This window comes from Chiroxiphia lanceolata, chromosome 4 (genome assembly GCF_009829145.1).
Source record: "Chiroxiphia lanceolata isolate bChiLan1 chromosome 4, bChiLan1.pri, whole genome shotgun sequence".
NCBI classification, from domain to species: Eukaryota; Metazoa; Chordata; class Aves; order Passeriformes; family Pipridae; genus Chiroxiphia; species Chiroxiphia lanceolata.
This window is the reverse complement of record NC_045640.1, coordinates 13,248,630-13,266,657: the sequence shown is the minus strand read 5'-3', so window position 1 is coordinate 13,266,657 and position 18,028 is coordinate 13,248,630. Positions and strand designations below refer to the sequence as shown.

The 18,028-nt window shown below is 36.6% G+C and overlaps 1 protein-coding gene across 4 annotated transcripts in view; it reads right to left on the bottom strand.

Moving 5' to 3' along the window:
* The window catches only part of C4H4orf50 (chromosome 4 C4orf50 homolog), an 87,685-nt gene that overhangs the window by 54,851 nt on the left and 14,806 nt on the right, over positions 1 to 18,028 (bottom strand). For all 4 annotated transcript variants that reach the window (XM_032685011.1, XM_032685010.1, XM_032685008.1 and 1 more), the window contains 6 exons: positions 15,588 to 17,792; positions 14,721 to 14,822; positions 12,765 to 12,911; positions 9,103 to 9,279; positions 6,836 to 6,892; positions 6,248 to 6,430 (listed from right to left, as the gene is read on the bottom strand). In XM_032685011.1, coding sequence (XP_032540902.1) covers positions 6,248 to 6,430; positions 6,836 to 6,892; positions 9,103 to 9,279; positions 12,765 to 12,911; positions 14,721 to 14,822; positions 15,588 to 17,792 — 2,871 coding nt within the window. The remainder of the gene's footprint in view (positions 1 to 6,247; positions 6,431 to 6,835; positions 6,893 to 9,102; positions 9,280 to 12,764; positions 12,912 to 14,720; positions 14,823 to 15,587; positions 17,793 to 18,028) is intronic.

Sequence of the window (18,028 nt, the reverse complement as noted above, 5' to 3'; positions counted from 1 at the left end):
TAAGACTCTGTGAAACACTAAAGATCATATTTTCTATAGCATTATGGATGCAGCTAAGCAAAAATTCTGTATTTTGTCTCAATGCCCAGACATTAAGTTCTTTGTCTTTTTTTACGTTCGTTTTCTTTTGCTATTTTTAATTATTTTTACAATATTGATTACAATATTGATGGTTTTTGATTTCCTCTCAGTTTTCCAGAAACTAACCTACCTAGAAAGAAATGAAAATATTGTGATATTCCACCAAATTCAAAAGAGTGTAAATTTGCATAATGTGAAGTTCTAGAAAGGATTGCCATTAAAACCAAAAAACATCACTGTCCCCTAACATTAAAAAAAAAAAAAAAAAGACAGTGATGTCAGAGGTAAGAATAAAATGTTTTAATTCATCTGGATATTTTTCATTTTAAATTTTATCTTAATCTAAATTCTAGCATTTGTCAAAAAATAAAGGGAAGTTAGTTTTTTAAAGCTTTTCTTTTTTAATCATGGCTATTACTCTACTGGCATTTACTAGACAAATGCATGCTGTTGCCCATGAATTACCATGTAAAAACCACTGCTAAAATATCTGCAATAAAAAATACCTACTGTATTATGTATGCAGCCAGGAAACAGATCTAAATCTTTGTCAAGTAAACCCAATTTTACTTTAAAATGGCACTAATCTTGAGCATGGACCACCTCCTCAGCCACCACAAATTCTTGAGATATCCTCTGTGCAAACAGCCATTTACATGACTATTGAACAGCTTTATCAGTTATTTCACTGGAAAGGCCAGACTGCCATTAACTGGCTTTAATCTCTATTTCATGCCCCTTAGTATTTTTAATAATTTTAAAAGGTAAAAAAACATGTCTCAGCAGTGGATTTTACCCTTCTTTAAAAAAACTACTAAATAACACCTGCTCTTTAACCCACTTGGAATTCTAATGATTGAAGTCACATTTTCTGTAATGTCAGGAAAAAAAAAAAAAAAGCCTCTTCCTGCAAAAAAAACTTCATCTTGAAAGATTCCTTGTTCTTGGTCATCATTGTCCCCAAGAGATTGAAAGCCTTAAGTTAAATTCTTTGAGGGTGGGACTCACCTGACCAAAGCATATCTCCTTCTTCTCAACCAATGGAATCCAACATCTACTACTCTTCCCACCTTATTACAAAACCACAGTATGGGTGAGGTTGGATAGGACTGCAGGTGGGTCATCTGGTCCAACCTCCCTAGAGCTCATTACACAGGACCGTGTCTGGACAGTTCTTGAATATCTCCAAAGCGGGAGACACCACGACCTCTCTGGGTAATCTCTTCCAGTGCACGGTCATTCGTGCTTATCAAAAGTAGGTAGGTAAAATGGTCTGGATACTTCCTTGGAAGTACCTCTTTTTCCGCATTAACTATGAAAATAAATAGATAAACTACCACGGATGTAATTGTTCAAAGTACAGATATCTAACATGAAATGTATCTCACTCTTAGCACCGGAAAAGCCTCTGACCTCACCAGCCACACACAGACCATTTTAAGGAGAGCATCAGAAAATTTTATGTCAAATATGATTCTCCGGAAAGCAGTAAGTGATTTCTTGGAATGTAATGAGTGGAAATAAAAACGAATAAACAAACAAAAAGCATTGTTCTACCAAAATGTATCTCAGAAGAAATCCCTTGACAGAAAGAAGAATTAAGCTATGCTGTTCAGCACATTTATTCCCTATTCTATAAAACAAATAATTCACTGCACTGGACACATTCTTTGCCTGGAGCTTTCCATCCATAAGGTTTAAGATGACTGTATGGAAAGCATTAAAAAGCACTATCATTTATCCCTATACTCCTTACACAAATTGCCTCTCAGCCTCAAGAAATGAGGGCAAAGAGCCACAATGGTTTCAGATCCACTATGGAAAGAATATATAAAATATATCATCAAGCCAAAGCCTTCCAGCACAAGAGAAATTGAAGTGGGTGAGTACAGCAGCATTTTCCATTACAGCCATCTGGATAGAGGTTGTTGGCTCAATCATTTGAGGGAAAGAATTAAGAATACTCCTATTTCTCCACACATACTCTAAAAGAGAGAGAAAAGGCCCCAAAATACTACAGTACTGGCTGGGCACTGCCCAAAGTACTGGCTGGGCTGTATCCATGTGAAGGGCAAGCCAAGCTCACTTGATTCTCTGTATAGTTCTCTAGTAACTCAAAAGCAGCATGGACACTGCCTCATGTTCAAGCCAGTCAGGTAGACACCTAAACTCAAGAGGAAATAAAGCCTCCTCTTTTACAGTTCCTGTTATCTGGAACATCTTCTCTTGCATCCTACTGTTACCAGCCTAAGTAGCTGTTGTAAACCAAATCCCAGTCCTTTTTGTTACGTGTTCCGTGAACATCAATGTCTAAGACCAGTTGATGAATGCTATCCTGTGTTCTTTTCACTGGGAAAGGCAGAAAAACAATAACTGTTGATAATGTCCATGAATTAATTCTACAAAAGCAAGAAAAGAAAGATGAGGTCAAGGTCTTTCCAATTAAAAAAAATAAATAAATCAGCATTTAAAAGGAGATGATTAAAATGGGACATGACAAACGGCCAAAAATGGACACATTCTGTGTCTAACATTGGGTATGTGAATCCCAGCTATGGCACTGTGCCCAGTTCCACGTGCACCCGTTGGAGGCAGCCCTTTTCCTGGGAATGTATCCTCTTCAGCCACATGCTTTCCATTTTCCAAACACAAAATAAGAGAAGGTTTTAAAGTATTTCCTTTGCCCAAATTTGTTATTGCTCTACTCCATGGGGCTCTAACAGTTTCTCAATTTAAGCCTTTTTAAAGAAAAACACATCATAGAGGCTTAGAAATTAACTTCTTCATGCTTCCAAAAATTTCAAGTCCATATTAGACATACATTGTCATTCCCATGGCCCCCCAAAAGGCTATTTTTTTCAAAACTGAGAGGCAGCATTGGTTCACCATCCTGCACAGAATTTTTGCTTTCACTACAGTGACGTAGGTGGTGGATGAAAAAGAAGTTAAATAAAGCCCCTTCTGTGCAATCATACATGTTTATTACAATAAAAAACCACTAAAATCAAATTAAATTATACTAAATTGCCCAATTAAACTAAATTACAAATAAAGAGCTTCATGGTGTACAGTTTTATGGTTAGGAAAAGTAATTCAAAATCTAGTCCTCTTTACAGGGACTTGAAAAGAATATCAAGATAAGGAAAACTGGCTTCCACAGTGAAGAGCACACCACTTGAACAAAATCATGAGATACTACATGAATTCAAGCAAATTTTATTTCTTGGTCACAAACATTTGAATGTAACGCTGGGCTGTGAAAATAATCAAGAACGACAAACCTCAAAATGCATGATGCTCTGCTAAACTGAACTGATTAGAAGTCTTGATTTAGTCAGCAAAATAAGGCCATTGGGACAAGAGGGATTTATCATTTCTGAGGACAGAGCCTCAAACGCTCAAAGTGAAGTCTGAAAAGAAGCTCCAAAAATGATCAGTTTTGCATAACAATGTCTTCATGGTTTAGTATTTTAATTGGGATGAACATTAGGAAGAAAATACTTCTGGCAAACAGAAGGAAATGGCCAACCATCCATCATGTCCTGAATAAGCAAAGAACTCAAGTTCACTTTTGTGTTTGAGTACAAGCAAGTTTGTTATGCCCATAAATCTTCCACTGAAGCTGGAGTGTCCGAGCACACAGTTAGGGGAGACCTATCCACTCGACATGTAATACCATGTACAAACAAAAAAGAAAAAACAGGGGTTTTAATAAAACTTTAATATATTTTTTTTTCTGAGAACAAGACTCAAAGTTTTTTACTGAACTACAGTACAGGCCAGGCATTGAATTGAATACAGAGTCCCCTTTCCCTTCAAAGGGCTCTGGATCAGCCCTTCATGCATCACTGCAAATTTTCAGTTGAAATTCATCAGTAAGTCAAAGCACAGAAGTCTGCTGCCAATGTGTGACAGGCTTCCATTTGTCAGTGGGTCCAGAAATGAGTAAAGCCACTTGCAAATCTTAAATGTAAGAAGAAAAAAAAAGCCAAAAAAAAAATCCCAAGCAACAACCCATCAGGTTTTGTATAGCAATATTCAAATGTTAGGAATTATGTAGAAGAGAAAAACTGAGGGGAAGGAAGGAAATAAGCTTTCAAAGGAATTTTATGTAAGTGGAAGTTAGGCATAGCTCTGGAATCTTAGATGTAAATTCCAGTGAGAATAAGACTTGAAAGCAAGAAATGAAGCCTCAAAGATGAAAAGTCAGTTCATTTTAACATATGTCTACAGAATTCAGTACCAGATTTTTTAAACCAAAGGAATGTATCACATGAATAGAAACAGTCTCTCTTTTCTATTTTTTTTCATTGTAACCATTATTAAATTAGTATTCGTGAAACTTGGACATTTTCTCATTGAAGTATTTTCCATTGGAAACCTGATCCATAGAAACATACAGTTTTCATAGGACCATACAGCTCTTCCTTCGCAGGAAAGATTTCCCCTGTTACATGTGGAATTACTTATCACAGATCAGAACAGTCTGAAGCTCAGCGTCAAGGTGTCCAGCAAAAGCCAGTCTGTTCCCTGCCTCATCAAAAACCCAGGCTTGAATCCCTCTGACCACTATGGTGCTGGATACTGTGGGAAGGAGTCTGTGCACCACTTAGTATGAATAGCTAAATATCTACTGAAGCAATGAATTTAATGTAGGGCCCTATATTGCAAATGAGCTCACTGGCTGTTAGAATACAGATTCAATCTAATTCTCTCCTGTTGGGCCTGCTAAGTTTTGTGACAATTAGACATTCAGGGAGATAGTGTGTGTGCAAAATATTTTGATATTTACTGTATTGGGAAGCTTTACTAATGCTCATCTATCACAGCAATATCTGAGAACATGGTCTGAGACCATGTCTGAAGGCAGTGCAGTACTGATTCCCTTCTGACAGATGAGTTACTAACTACTGTCACCAAAAACACTCCTGTGCAGTGTGAGCTTAAGTGAGACAGTAGTGGACCCAAACTGGAGGTACACAAAGGAGACACAGACACAGAATGCTGTCCCATGCTGCAATCAGGAACCAATCTACCTTTTCCCTTAACATACAGTTAAATTACTTCTTGCCGCAGGAACACATACGACTGAGTGATAGCTTGCAACACTTTATAACACTGTAAGAATAAGCATTGGTAGCATGATACAGAATACCACTCAGTGTGTAAAAATGTAAAATAATCAGAAAAATAATCAGAAAAATTTACTATACTATATGCCCATCTTAAGCATCCTTACTTCTGCGGATGAAAAAGTCAGTGTCATTAAGATAAATTATTTTTATGTGCTTATTTTGCAGTGCCCTGTGTTAGCTGAAGTACAAAATATAGTATGAACCTGTATTCTGTTCTGCTGTGGTAGGCATCTAATATTATACAAATGCGTAACATACAGTATTCCCCCACTTTTAACCAGCAAGATTCTATTTAAGTATGCTTGACACAAACATTACAAAATATTGTTTGGGTACTATTACAGGTTTTGTTTTAAATAATAAGAGACAGAAAATCATAAGGGAAAAAAAGAATTTGGTGATAGTTACTGAAATATTGCAAGGGAATTCCTGTTTCTTCAGGTTTCCAGATTCAGATTCCTGTCCTTAACAATGTCTTCAAGTAGCTGCTACTCCAAGATCAGGAAGTATATTCCCAACATCCAAGCTATTAATGACAATGTTGAACAGAATCAGGTGTGAAACGGTACATCCCACTTTACTCTTGCCACCACAACACAAGTGACTAACTCCCTTTCAAATACAAATGTTCACTGATTAAATCTTAAAATGATTCACTGTAGACCTTTTTTCCCTGATTTCTTCAGAAATCTGAGACAATACATTGCGCAGGAAAAAAAGAAAAATTCATATTTATAGTGAAATTGAATAATATGTGCTGCATTACACACTCAGATACTTTGTCAAAATATCAGGGAAGTGTTTTTTTTATGGAGCACTGATGCATTTTGCTATAAACTCCCGAAATTTAAACCCTGACCAAAACAACAATAAAGTGTCCAACTCCACCGATTTGCTTGAAGAAATATTTATATTATGTGATGAAACTTATTTTATAACTACACTCTGAATCTCAGCAAACACTTTAAAAATCACTATCTTAATTCAATACTGGAAACATGAGGATCCTACAAGGAAGTACAAGCACTTACCTCTTGATCACACATTGGTGTAAAAGCAGCTGTGTACTCTGTCAGGGTTATGTCATTCACCAGGTTTTTCACCTCTTCATCAAATGTAGAGTTAATAATTCCATGCCTGTGAAATTCGCTGTGCATCCTCATAATGAAACTGTTCCTTTCTTGGCACTTTCGGGTGAGGCAAGCCAGCTTAGCCTGTGTGGCATGAACACATATATATACATTTTATGATTCTATGATTTCACTCCCTGTTGAGACTACAAGATTATATTTTGTGTCTGCTCTGTAATTTCACATTTTAAGTGAAAGCTACAGACTGCATTCCTATGTTTCTACGCCATTAGGTGCCTCTGAACCTTGCCAGAGCAAAATGTGTGCACTGACAAACTGAAAAGAGATGTTCCCTTTCCATGTGCAAGGTTTCCCTTTTGACAGGCTGAAGAATACCCATCACAATAATGCCAGCAAGCCCTTGCCTAAACCTGAAGCCCAGTAGCACACAGCTAAGTCAGGGGCAACTGCAGAAGGAGGCACAGGCACAGAAGCTTGTGAGCAAACCTTTGTGTAGGTCCTGCACTGGTGTTCAGGAAAACACAGTACCTTCAGAGGAGCTAATGTCAACTTCACGTCAGACTTTCTCTTCTCAAGTTCTTTTTCCTGAAAGGTTGAAATGTATCCCGCATTAATTTATTCAAGAATCACTTTAAGACACTCTGGCAGATTTTTGATATTTCTTTTAGACCTGACTTTGAGGTCTACACTTTGTGCATTTGTGTGACCCTGTGTCACAAACAAGATGAAGCAGTGTAAGGAGTTGGTGGTACATAGATAGACCCTGGCACACAAACACTGCCCTCCTCATATTAACATAGGTCTTATGAATTAAAAAAGCTTTTGGATGTTCTTGGTTGGAGCCTTATTTCAGTGAGGTTATTTCATCAAAGCAGCATCACATTAAAGACTTCATTATGCACTCGTGTTCCTATTTACTCTGTGAATCTTTCAAAACACTCTTTGGGGAAAATTTTCACTTTTCTTATCAATACTATGACATAAAATTAGAGAAGTGAGGAGGGATTTTTCACATGTGTATTCCACTCCGAAAAGTGAACAGCAACAACTTTCTACTCTAACACAGCTGATGCAGGTCCTTTCTTAGGAGGTGAACCAGGCTGAGCCAGATGACCTTGTCTTACCTTGCACTTAAAATGTTTATTATTCATGGTAAACCTGCTTTCTGATTCTGCAGTAATATCTTGCCAAAATCCACTTCCATTATGAATCAATACAGTACTATTTGACAATAAAATACAGATTCCTCTGCATTCATTTTGCCTGACAATTTGTATTTCTATGAAGTCTACATTAAATACATTATGTGCATCATAAAAAACTCTTTTATGAGAACTCATTTATGCTGAAAGAGATCATATGGTTCTCAGCTAATAAATTGTGGTTGGGAGAATCAGCGTAGGCAGAACAGGAGAGACAAGTCTACATTGCACTAGCACTGGGGGAATAAAAGAACTGGTAGTAGGTTCCTGCACTGGAGACATTCAATTCTTGATAAGGCAGGGAACCACACATTTTGTTGATGCAATAAAACAATTAAGACTTGTCCATTTATATGGATAGTACATGTTACCTTCTACTCACGTACTATCTGACATGCACCATCCATCACTACAGACATCGGACACAACAAAACAATTTCATTTTACCACCCTTGCTCTTCTAAGAGGCATCCTAATCAATGCCTGAGGGAAGCCACTAACCCTCTGCACAGGGCTGGTTTAAAGTAAATCACAGCACATGACCAGGCTAGGAAAAACAAAAAAACCGAAACAAAACAAACAAAGCACCGGAAGACAAAAAAAAAAAGAACAAAACAAAACACAAAATTGTAGAATAGTTGGATTAATGTGGAGAAAGTAGGATGAAACTTGTTCCCAGTAGGGAGAAGACAATAATCTCTTGTATTTCAGAGTACATACAGAGGAGAAGCATCAGGATATGAAGAACAAAGAATGCTATTGAGAAAATGCCATTTATGAGCTGTTTCAGACTACGATGGACAATTCCGCTTTGGCTCACAAGGCAACTCTCATCCCTTTTCAAAATATAGTTTCCAAGAAAATAGGAAAAAATCTAGGGGAAAAAAAGTCCTAGCAGGAATTTGTTTCCACCCAAGAGTTCAGTAGCTGTAGTTAGACTTACAGCAGTAGCTTTAGTTTCACATAGTAAGGCAGTTGCTTTACAAATATTAATGTACCTTCCCTAGTTTGCCAGGTGAAATATAATGTAAAAGTGTAAAAACTGCTTGGGTAAGTATAATTGTGTATACATGGGGTTGCTCATCAGAATAACTATATCAATTACCAAAAATCCAACTTATACACCTAACTGAAAATGTTAATGAAACTCTTAATATGTAACCCTAGCAGCTGGAACAAGAAAAGTTAGGGAAAACTCTATATCAAAATTCTATTACTAGCTCACTGCTTATAATCTGATATAATGCAAGAAGAGACTTGAGAATGTTAAAAGTCATGACAATTTAAGCCAAGGAAGTGGCTCTGTAAAATAATTTCAGCATCACTGCTTGCATTACACTATGGAGATTAGAGCAGAGACTGAATTTTTATGATAGTCTATCATCTTTCCATAATATCGACCACCCAGGCAGTTTACATCTTTTCCTTATTTCTCTGAAGTCAGGGGTACTTTCATATGCCTGGAAACCAATTAATTATCATCAGACTCATTCCCAGGACAGAAGACTATTTTGGTTCTCGCTTTTGAAAAGAAAGAGGTAGAATCTGAAGTCTAAACTCACGTTTAAGCACACAGAAAACAACTTCTGATACCTTTTCACATAGCTGAGCCTGAAGGAGTTCCACTTCATTCTGCAGGATGTAAAACTGATTTTCTAATGCAGCCTGGTCCCTGAGCTGAGCTTTCAAGGTCAGCACTTGCTGCTGTAATCTCATACTGGCTATTTTATTCACCTCTTTTTCCTGGACATCTTTCATGCTGTATTCAGGCTAGAGAAAAAATACATAGATTTTCAAATTAGATGTATAAAATAAAGAAAATATTCTCAATCATGTTTTAGAGTACGAAATTTCTCAATTAATATATGTACATACCTTGCACCTCAAAAACAAGAAAGCTGATAAAAAATGTCTGATTTCAAACCTTCATAAACGTATGAGCCCTAATATCTTGCACTAATCTTAAAACTCTTTATAAGCAATGAGTACTTGGCCCCTGTGAGGGTAGATGTTGGACTGGGATGTCACAACATTCCTTCAAGGTAAGTATTGTATTATAATAATATAATATATGGGGAAACTGGGGCCCAGACAGATTAAGTGACCAATCTATTGTCCCACAATGAGTAAGAAGAGAACTCAAAAGTTACCAGTCTCCTGCTCCAGCAAGAAGCTACATAATACACTCTTTGTTTTTCTACATATATTTATCTCAGCAAATTCCATTCTTACAACTATATTTTTGTTCTGGAAGATGATTAGTAAAACTTTTCAGATTTTAAGTACAAATTTCCAAAATATTTTAAAATAAAATATTTGTTATATTAAAATATAATAACAGTGGTACACGACATGTGGAAAGAGAAGCTTCTGAATTTAACTCCTCCTCCCCCACCCTCCAATTCTTTTTCTGCCCAATTTCATGCAGTTAGATTGAAAGGATTACTGAGAGCTTTAGATTGATGGTCAGCATCATAAGGTCAGCTTCTAGAAGTGACACTGCCAGACTAAACATATGTATTTAGAATGAGGAAAATTAGAGGGTGAAGAAAGTCTCCTGACAAACATTTATGCTACTATGACCTTACATTAAAGAAAAGGTCACATTACATTAAAGAAAATACTGAGTTGATACACATAACTGGTCAAGATTTCTGATAACACAGTATATAAGCAAGTCTAAAAGATTAAGCTAAAAATTCCAGTCAGGCCCATGATATGCTGTGGTATATAACTTTCTGACCAAACCTGCAGGAAGATGGTTTGATTTTAATGGTTACAGACATTGATACAACCGAGAGAGGGGCTAATACTCAGCCCTGATGCACAGCACCACAGTTAAATTTTCCCTTGCTTCCTGACAGTCTTTCCAGTTTTGACACCCTTGGTGACTAAAACACGCTGAAGGCACAGTTTCACAGGGAACAGCAAACTGAAGTGATAGATCACATCCCTCTGCCTGCAACATATCACTGTAAACACAGATAGAAACAGAAACATGGCATTTTCACACTGTCTTTCCTAATGAAGCAAGTTCTCTATGCACGGCATTCGAGCACGTCGAGCAGGCTTTGTACCAAACTTTTTGGCTCCCTCTTGCGTCAAGAGAACAATAACAACTGCTGGTCACATCGAGATGGATTAGACCAGGGCTGCAGCGACAAAAGCCTGAAGATGAGTCCGTGACATGGTATTTACCTCATCTTCTTTCCCACACCAAAAGTATGTTAAATACAAAATGGAAACATTCCTTAATTGAAGATGACTTATGGGGAAAAAAGACGCAAGTAATAGAAAACAAAACCAGGATTACTAGTCCATAAAACTGTCCCCAGGAAATAAAATTATGCTAGAAAAGTAGATCATGACCCTTTTTTTGGGCCAAAAAGTCTTGGTCATCTTTTTTTTAATCTAAAAAAATTTAGGTCATATTTTAACAACTTCACACAAATCCCCAATCAACACCTTGGTGTACATTAAAAAATTTATTTTAGAAAAGAATTACTGAAATAAAGTCACAACCTTTGCTAAAATATATCTACTCTATTTTCTATCATACTATTTGCTAAATTGAGCCAATAAAATCAATATCCTTTTAAGACATAATGGATCTGAGTCATGCAGATAACTAGTTCTGCCATCAAATAGTGTGACTGAGGGATAAACCCAGTTCTGTGATGTACATGTACTGCATCTTTGACCCTGGAATGAGACACATGTATTCAACAACTTGACGTTAGTCCTATGAAGAAGTCAAATCCAAATCAAACAACATCACAATATTGCATAAATATATACTACTGACCAATAAATACTAACTTGAAAACTTTATTCAAGGCATTTAGAAGTAGCCGTTCTTTTCAGAGAAAGGCTGTCCTGCATTTTTTCCAGTGTAAAAACAATCTATCAAGGTTAATGAATTTTATTCCCATGTGAGTAATAGAAATAATTAACAGCTTACTTCATTGACCAGTAGAATAAATGATAATTTCCCCAAACTCTCACCAAACAAAATTATTAAAGCTCCATTGGTCAAAAATGCCCCCAAAATCTTAATTGCTAGTTTAAACAGAACATCATGATATATTTCTTTTTATTTTCAAACAATTTGGGAGTTTCTTCTTGCTTGAAATAGATTCTATTGTTTCAAGAGTCTACATGCCAATACATCACAATTATATGAAAAATTTGTGCTTCCTTTTCAATTAACAGCCAAAATTCAGCTGTTTAAACATCAGCCAATAGTGCCACGTAAGGTGTACAAGTTAACATGAAATAACTGCACAGGACTTCCAGGAGGACAACTACATCCTCAGCCAGGATGCCTTGAGGTCTTTAAATGGGATAAACAGCAACCTTTAGGCAGCTGAACCAATCCCAGAATCCTTACATTTTCCAGAATTTGTTTTTATTTGCTTCCAAAGCAAATCTATCTAACCTATTCAAATAGAATTTGCAAATATTGTAGGTTGCTAGGAATGTGCTTTTCCAGCTGGTAGAAGTTGCATATTTCTTTTTCACAGCTTTCCAGTTAAGGAGGGCAGAATTAACTTCAGGGTTAGCTGAAAAGTCTTTATGAAAGCTGCTTCCAGAAGATTACTCAGTGATTAAAAATCTTTCCATAAAACACTTTATTCTAGTGGAAACCATAAACCCATATCAGGACAGAGAACCACCTGAAAATTAAAACAGCTTTCATTTACAGAAAACCAGAATTTCTGTGATATAAGCACATTCCAGTGAGACTTTCCTCCATGTGACAGAAAGATTTCCTGGATTTTGGGGATACATACTTGGGCCACATGCATCTATTAAAGACTTTGACTCCCCATTAATCCACACCATCTGTTCACTGGCAGTGGAAGTTATTCAACAAAGTGCCTGGCATCACAGATTCATTTTGCCTGTCCACATCTAACAATCAGGGCTAGAAGGTCTGAAATCAGGGCAGAAAGTCCAAACACTGGAAACACTGGAGACTCCTCCACCACCTCTCATTAAGGTCACCTGAAAATGACTTTGGCTAAAGACAGCATATCAAGAGTGCAATAAAAAAAGTGAGGTGTTTACAATGCTCATGCAGAGCCCAGATCCTGGACTACCCTGTAGACAGATGGTCTACCCTGTATAATATCTGCTCACTTTCATATTTATAGCTCCAATGGCTCTACATTTGCTTCCAGTCTATTCCCAATAACAATAATGAGTGGTTCTCCCAAGGAATATGCTTTCCTCCATTCCATTTGCATACGTACCATTAATTTGCAGTGCTGCTTTCCCAGCATTTTGTCCCCAGCTTCTTGTTTAAGGTGGTCTAATTCTGTGAGAACCTGCATCAAACGAGTCTTGATTTCTTCGTACCTTGTTTCAGCAAAACCAAGTTCTCTGTACCACTTCTGAGCCTAACAGGAAGAACAAAAAAGTAAAAAATTATTGAGTATAATTAGTCCAGCAGCAATATCATTTTTCAATACCAGCTTACAGCCATGGATTTGAGGCTGATCTCCCCATCACAGTGTTTGAATTGGCATAAATTGATTAAAATAAATGGAATTATATAATACACTACAATCTTATAAGAAATTAATATGATTCTAGAAATAAGTCCTATGGAATCATATCTCACTAGAGCTATGCAGAAAATACTAATTAAATTTATTTCTGAACTTGAAGGTACTGTGAGTATTCTGAAAAAAAGCTAAAAGAATCAGTACTGTATGCATACATGATTTCAGAGATTACATCTTTCAAAGCCCTCAGAGAAAAATGAAAATAAAGATTTTATCAGCTGAGGGGGAAAAAGTCTTCCCGAGAAATATGTCCTGGTTTCAGTTGGGAAAAAGTTAATTTTCCCCTTAGGAGATGGCACAGTGTTGAGTTTTTGTTTCAGCATGAGAATGGAGACAAAAATGTCAAAAATGAAAAATGCAAAGAAGGAAAGAAAAAGCCCTTATCTTCACCTTTTAATTTTCTCTAGGGTACTTTCATTCAACCAATACACATTAACTGTAGTTTTGGAAAAAAAAAACCAAACACAAAGAAACAAAACCAAAAACCACAAACAAACACCTCAGTAGCTCAGCTGGATTCCTGACAGCAAGCTCTTTCCCTCATATGAGAAATCATTTCTTCTCCCGAAAGTGAAGACTTCACATTATTTTAACTAAACTGAGGAAAGTACTGCAATACACAATTTCCTTATAGTAAGAAATGCACGAAAGGATTAGAAGGACCCAAGCTAATTACAAAATAAATAAAAATAAAATTATCCATTCATGTTCAAATTGCAAGGTCAGAAGTCCTTTCCTTAACCATCCATCACTCATCCAAATCTTCCCCTTCATTTTAGTTGCCTTACCTGAATGCTGGGAAGTCTTATAAAGTAGCTATCAAAGGACAATCATTTTGTACACCCACTATGGTAACCCTACTGCTCTTTAGCATACTCAACACACCTCTGGCTGCCAGTGGTTTGTCCACAGGGAGTATGAGCAATGACTGTTATTGCATGAAACAGTCCCACAAATATACACTTGCCATAAAAGCAATACATTCTTCTTAGATATGTATAGAGTGGAGATTGATTAATAAAAAATATGAATGTGAAAGCCAGTGCATTCGAAAAGGCACAACACTGAAAGTTTCCTCGGTTGGTGTTCAAACTGCAGATTTACTTCACCCAAGCAGAGGACTAACCACCCAAACAAGTCTCCATGTAGGTGGTGTTGGACTCAGTGTTTACTACACAGCTGTCAACAGAAGGAGCATTTCAGGAAATGCCCTGAAACACCAATGGAAGTAGCAAAACCCCTTGACATGTCAGATTTTACATGATTTAGCTTCTCATTCAAAAAAACTACTTTGAATTTAGGTTTGCAGTAATTCTCACTGCTTCTACTGGCTTCTGCTCCTCCATATTCCCAGTGATGGGGTGGGCTGCCCAGACAAGGGAACAGCAGGTAGTTTGTTCTGTGTGCCTTTATTAAGCACTCAGCTTCTGTCAAAGTGTGCTGCAGGAATGCTTCACTTGAATGTTCTGGCCAATCAAGAGTGGCTGTGCAGTTCATCACTTAAAGATCAAAGAAGTACATTTTGGTTCTGCAGATCAGAGACTGCTGCACTGTTTCGTAAAAGAAAGAAGAACAGCCATGAAAGAAAACATGAGGGAAAACAAATTTGCTCCTCAGAAGTACAATATAGTAGAATGTTACCTCTTTTTTTGATTTTTCTAATTCCTTTTGCTGTATTTTTAATTCTTCTTTTGCCTTTTCGACTTGCTCTTTCATTGTACTGTAGCTTTCAAACATGCTGCCCTGGAAAGACAACAGAAAGACATGACTTCTCTCCCCCATACAAAATGGCACATAGATGTGTATAGAGCAATAGATGGTTTCCTCCTAAATTACTAAAAAATATTTGCATAAAATCAAAGTATTAGACATAAATATTTCCCTGTTGTTAATTCTCAACCGAAGTAATAATTCTGCATTTGCAAGAACCTAGTAATCTCCACAGAAATTCACTGTGGTGTAAGATACATGACTACATAGGAAAAACGTGGATGAGAAATCCATGAATAAAAATGCTATCTTTAGGTATATGTTTCATATGTATCAAAACAATAAAAAAATTAGACCCTATTAGAATACAAGTTAGTAAATGAACATATGTGCACTTTTCATTAAGACATGATGTTTTCACCACTATAACAGCAGTTTTCTTCTTCTGGTAGGAGAACTTCTAGTTAGAAGTAAAAGCTTCTCATAAAAGCTTTTACTTTTACAATAAGATAAATAATTTTAAAAATGCCATAACAATGTGTTCTTATGAGTATTATTTTTAAATTTCTAGTTTGCTATATCACTTTAAAATTCTCTAACACAATATCCAGAAAAAAAATTCTCTGGCATTTTGCCTTCTATTTCAGAGTTAACTTTTAGCACCTCTCCAGCATGTAGGAGGCTAGGACATTTTCTGCATTAAAAAATTAATTCAGCTTTGTCCTCCAAATGACTTTTATATCTCCCCCTTTCTTTAGAAGATACTACTTCATAACACTCCTTCCTGTTATTATTTACCTCCTTCCCAGGGAAATAGTTTGAAGGATTTATAACCAGAACTCCTTCTTCTTCAGTTTGCGTTACACTACACACTGTTTCAAATTTCTTTGGCTTAAGACCATGTTGCTGACTTTCTTCTTTTAGTTTTACTATCTTTTTCTTTGTTCCCAAACTTTTCTCTTTGCTCAGCTCTTCATAGGTGAAACCCAAAGAAGACACTAATTCTTTCAATTTTTTATTTTCTAAAATAAAGTTGGTATTTGCTTTCTGAAATTCATCTAGTTGCTCTGAAGTTTCTTTCTTGATTCTGTCTATCTCTCTTTTCAGTACATATTTTTCCTCCTGTAAATCAGAAATTTTTTGATAACAGCTGGTTTTGCAGTCTTGGAGTTCTGAAACCAAGGTCTTGTATTTGTCTTGCTCACACTTTATCTCTGTTAAATGTCCCAACAAGGTTTCTTTTTCACCCTCTGAAAGAGCTATTCTTTGTAAATTTTCCTCTCTCTCCTGTATTAATTCATTGTATTTTGCTACACAGTTCTCCTTGTCTTGTAATAATTTAGCTATTTCTTTGAAGCATCTGCTTCTTTCTTCTTTTAGGTCAGAAAGCAGCTGGAAATACCTCATTTTCCTTCCCTTCAGGGATAGAACACTCCTGGAAAGTTTATTTGATGCAATTGTCGATGAGTCTTTTTCAGAATTCCTATTTTTCTCTTCAATACCTGGGAGGTTCTTAGAGAAAGTTTTAACCAAAAACGTTCCTGGGGTCATGGTGTTTTCTCCTGATAAGTTACTGTAACATCCACTAGAAACCTCTTTCTCATTAAGTAAGTTTTGGAACGAAACAACGTTAGCTTCATCTGCTGCTAAAATGTACTGAAAATATGCATCCATCTCCTCTTCCAGGGCACACGTCATCTGAGCATATCTCTCATTCTCCTGTTTTAATATACAGACTTTTTTGGAATAGTTTTCATTCTCTTGCATGAGTAGAAATATCCTGTGAGAACACACAGCCACTGCTTTTTCCAGTAAAGATATTTTCACATTACATTCATTACAGGCTTCAAGTAGTGACAGATGACAGAAACACTCATAAAAACTGCTCCCTGGCAGGAATAGTTTGCCTAGGCACACAACACTCTCCTGCATAGGAAACAGTAATTTTAGTGGATACCTCTCTTCATCTGACCAAAATTGCATGTTTTCAGCAGCTATTTTTTCACATGAGAAATTCTTCTCATTTGGTTCACATAGTCCCAAGATCTGGCCTTTCTTTTCTTTCACACCAATATTACTGGAAGGGTTCGTTTGGTGAGTTGGTTTCTGAGCCTGCACTCCTTTCTCTTCCATTTCAATTATATCTTCTCCATTATATCTGCTATTCACACCAGAAATGCAGTTCTCTGAGATGTTTTCTTCTTTCTCCATTAGTTCAAGACTCCCTTCAAAACACTTCTTTAAGTCTTTAAAATCAAGAGACAAACTTTGGACATCCTGTATGCTACCTAGTCTCTCTTTGGCTTCCATTCCTTGCTTCTCAGGCCTGATAAATTCAATTTTATGTAAAAATTTAGAACTTCCTTCAAGAACGCAGGTCACCAGTTGTGGCTGGGATTTCTCAGTCTGTATTTCTTGTCCTTTAGCTCTCTCTCTAGAGATTTTTTGGTGATACTTTTCATCATCAACAATTTTATCCAGACATCTATTTTCAATTAGGCTTTTTGGCAGAACTTGCTTGTTTTCCCAATGTTTTTCCATGTTGTATTTTTCTAGACATGCTGTGAAAATTTCAGTCACAGTGGAAGGCAACTTTCCATGAAGAAGTGCAGGAACTTTGTCACAAAATCCCCTTTCTGTAACAATGCAGAGGCCAGCAAACCAAAGATTAGTATTTGCCTCACAGAAACTCACACTCCTCACTTTCTCCACAGTGGTGACAGCTGATGAGTGGCAGCTTTCAGGTTTGAACCAAGTAAGTTGGAGCTTCTTCCTCATCAAGGCTTCAACCACAGAAGCAGGGAATGTCTTTGCTGGTAGAGTTATAGCTTGTTCCTTCAAGAGAAGAATGGTTTCTTCACCTTTGGTTTTCTTACTTGTCTCATCATCAGATAACTTCTCAGAGTAAGGGGAAAGCAGTCCTGCTGTATGATAAACTGGGGGACATCCAAACAAAGTGAAACTATCTTCTAGAGTACCTGCCCTCTCTGTTCCAAGGGTGACCTGCTGATAGCAAATGAGAAATGTTTCAAGCTGAAATATACAGGCTAAAGTATGTTGCTAATCATAATTTATTCTTTATTTCATCCATAAAATACTTGATTAGACACAGATGAGAAAAAAATATTTCCATACAAAGAGTTTCAAATTGTTTAAAGATTTGTAATGAGAGTAATGATACAAATAAAGTTTAAGTCATTCATTTTCTTACTGCACACCTGTATTCATACTGTATAGCA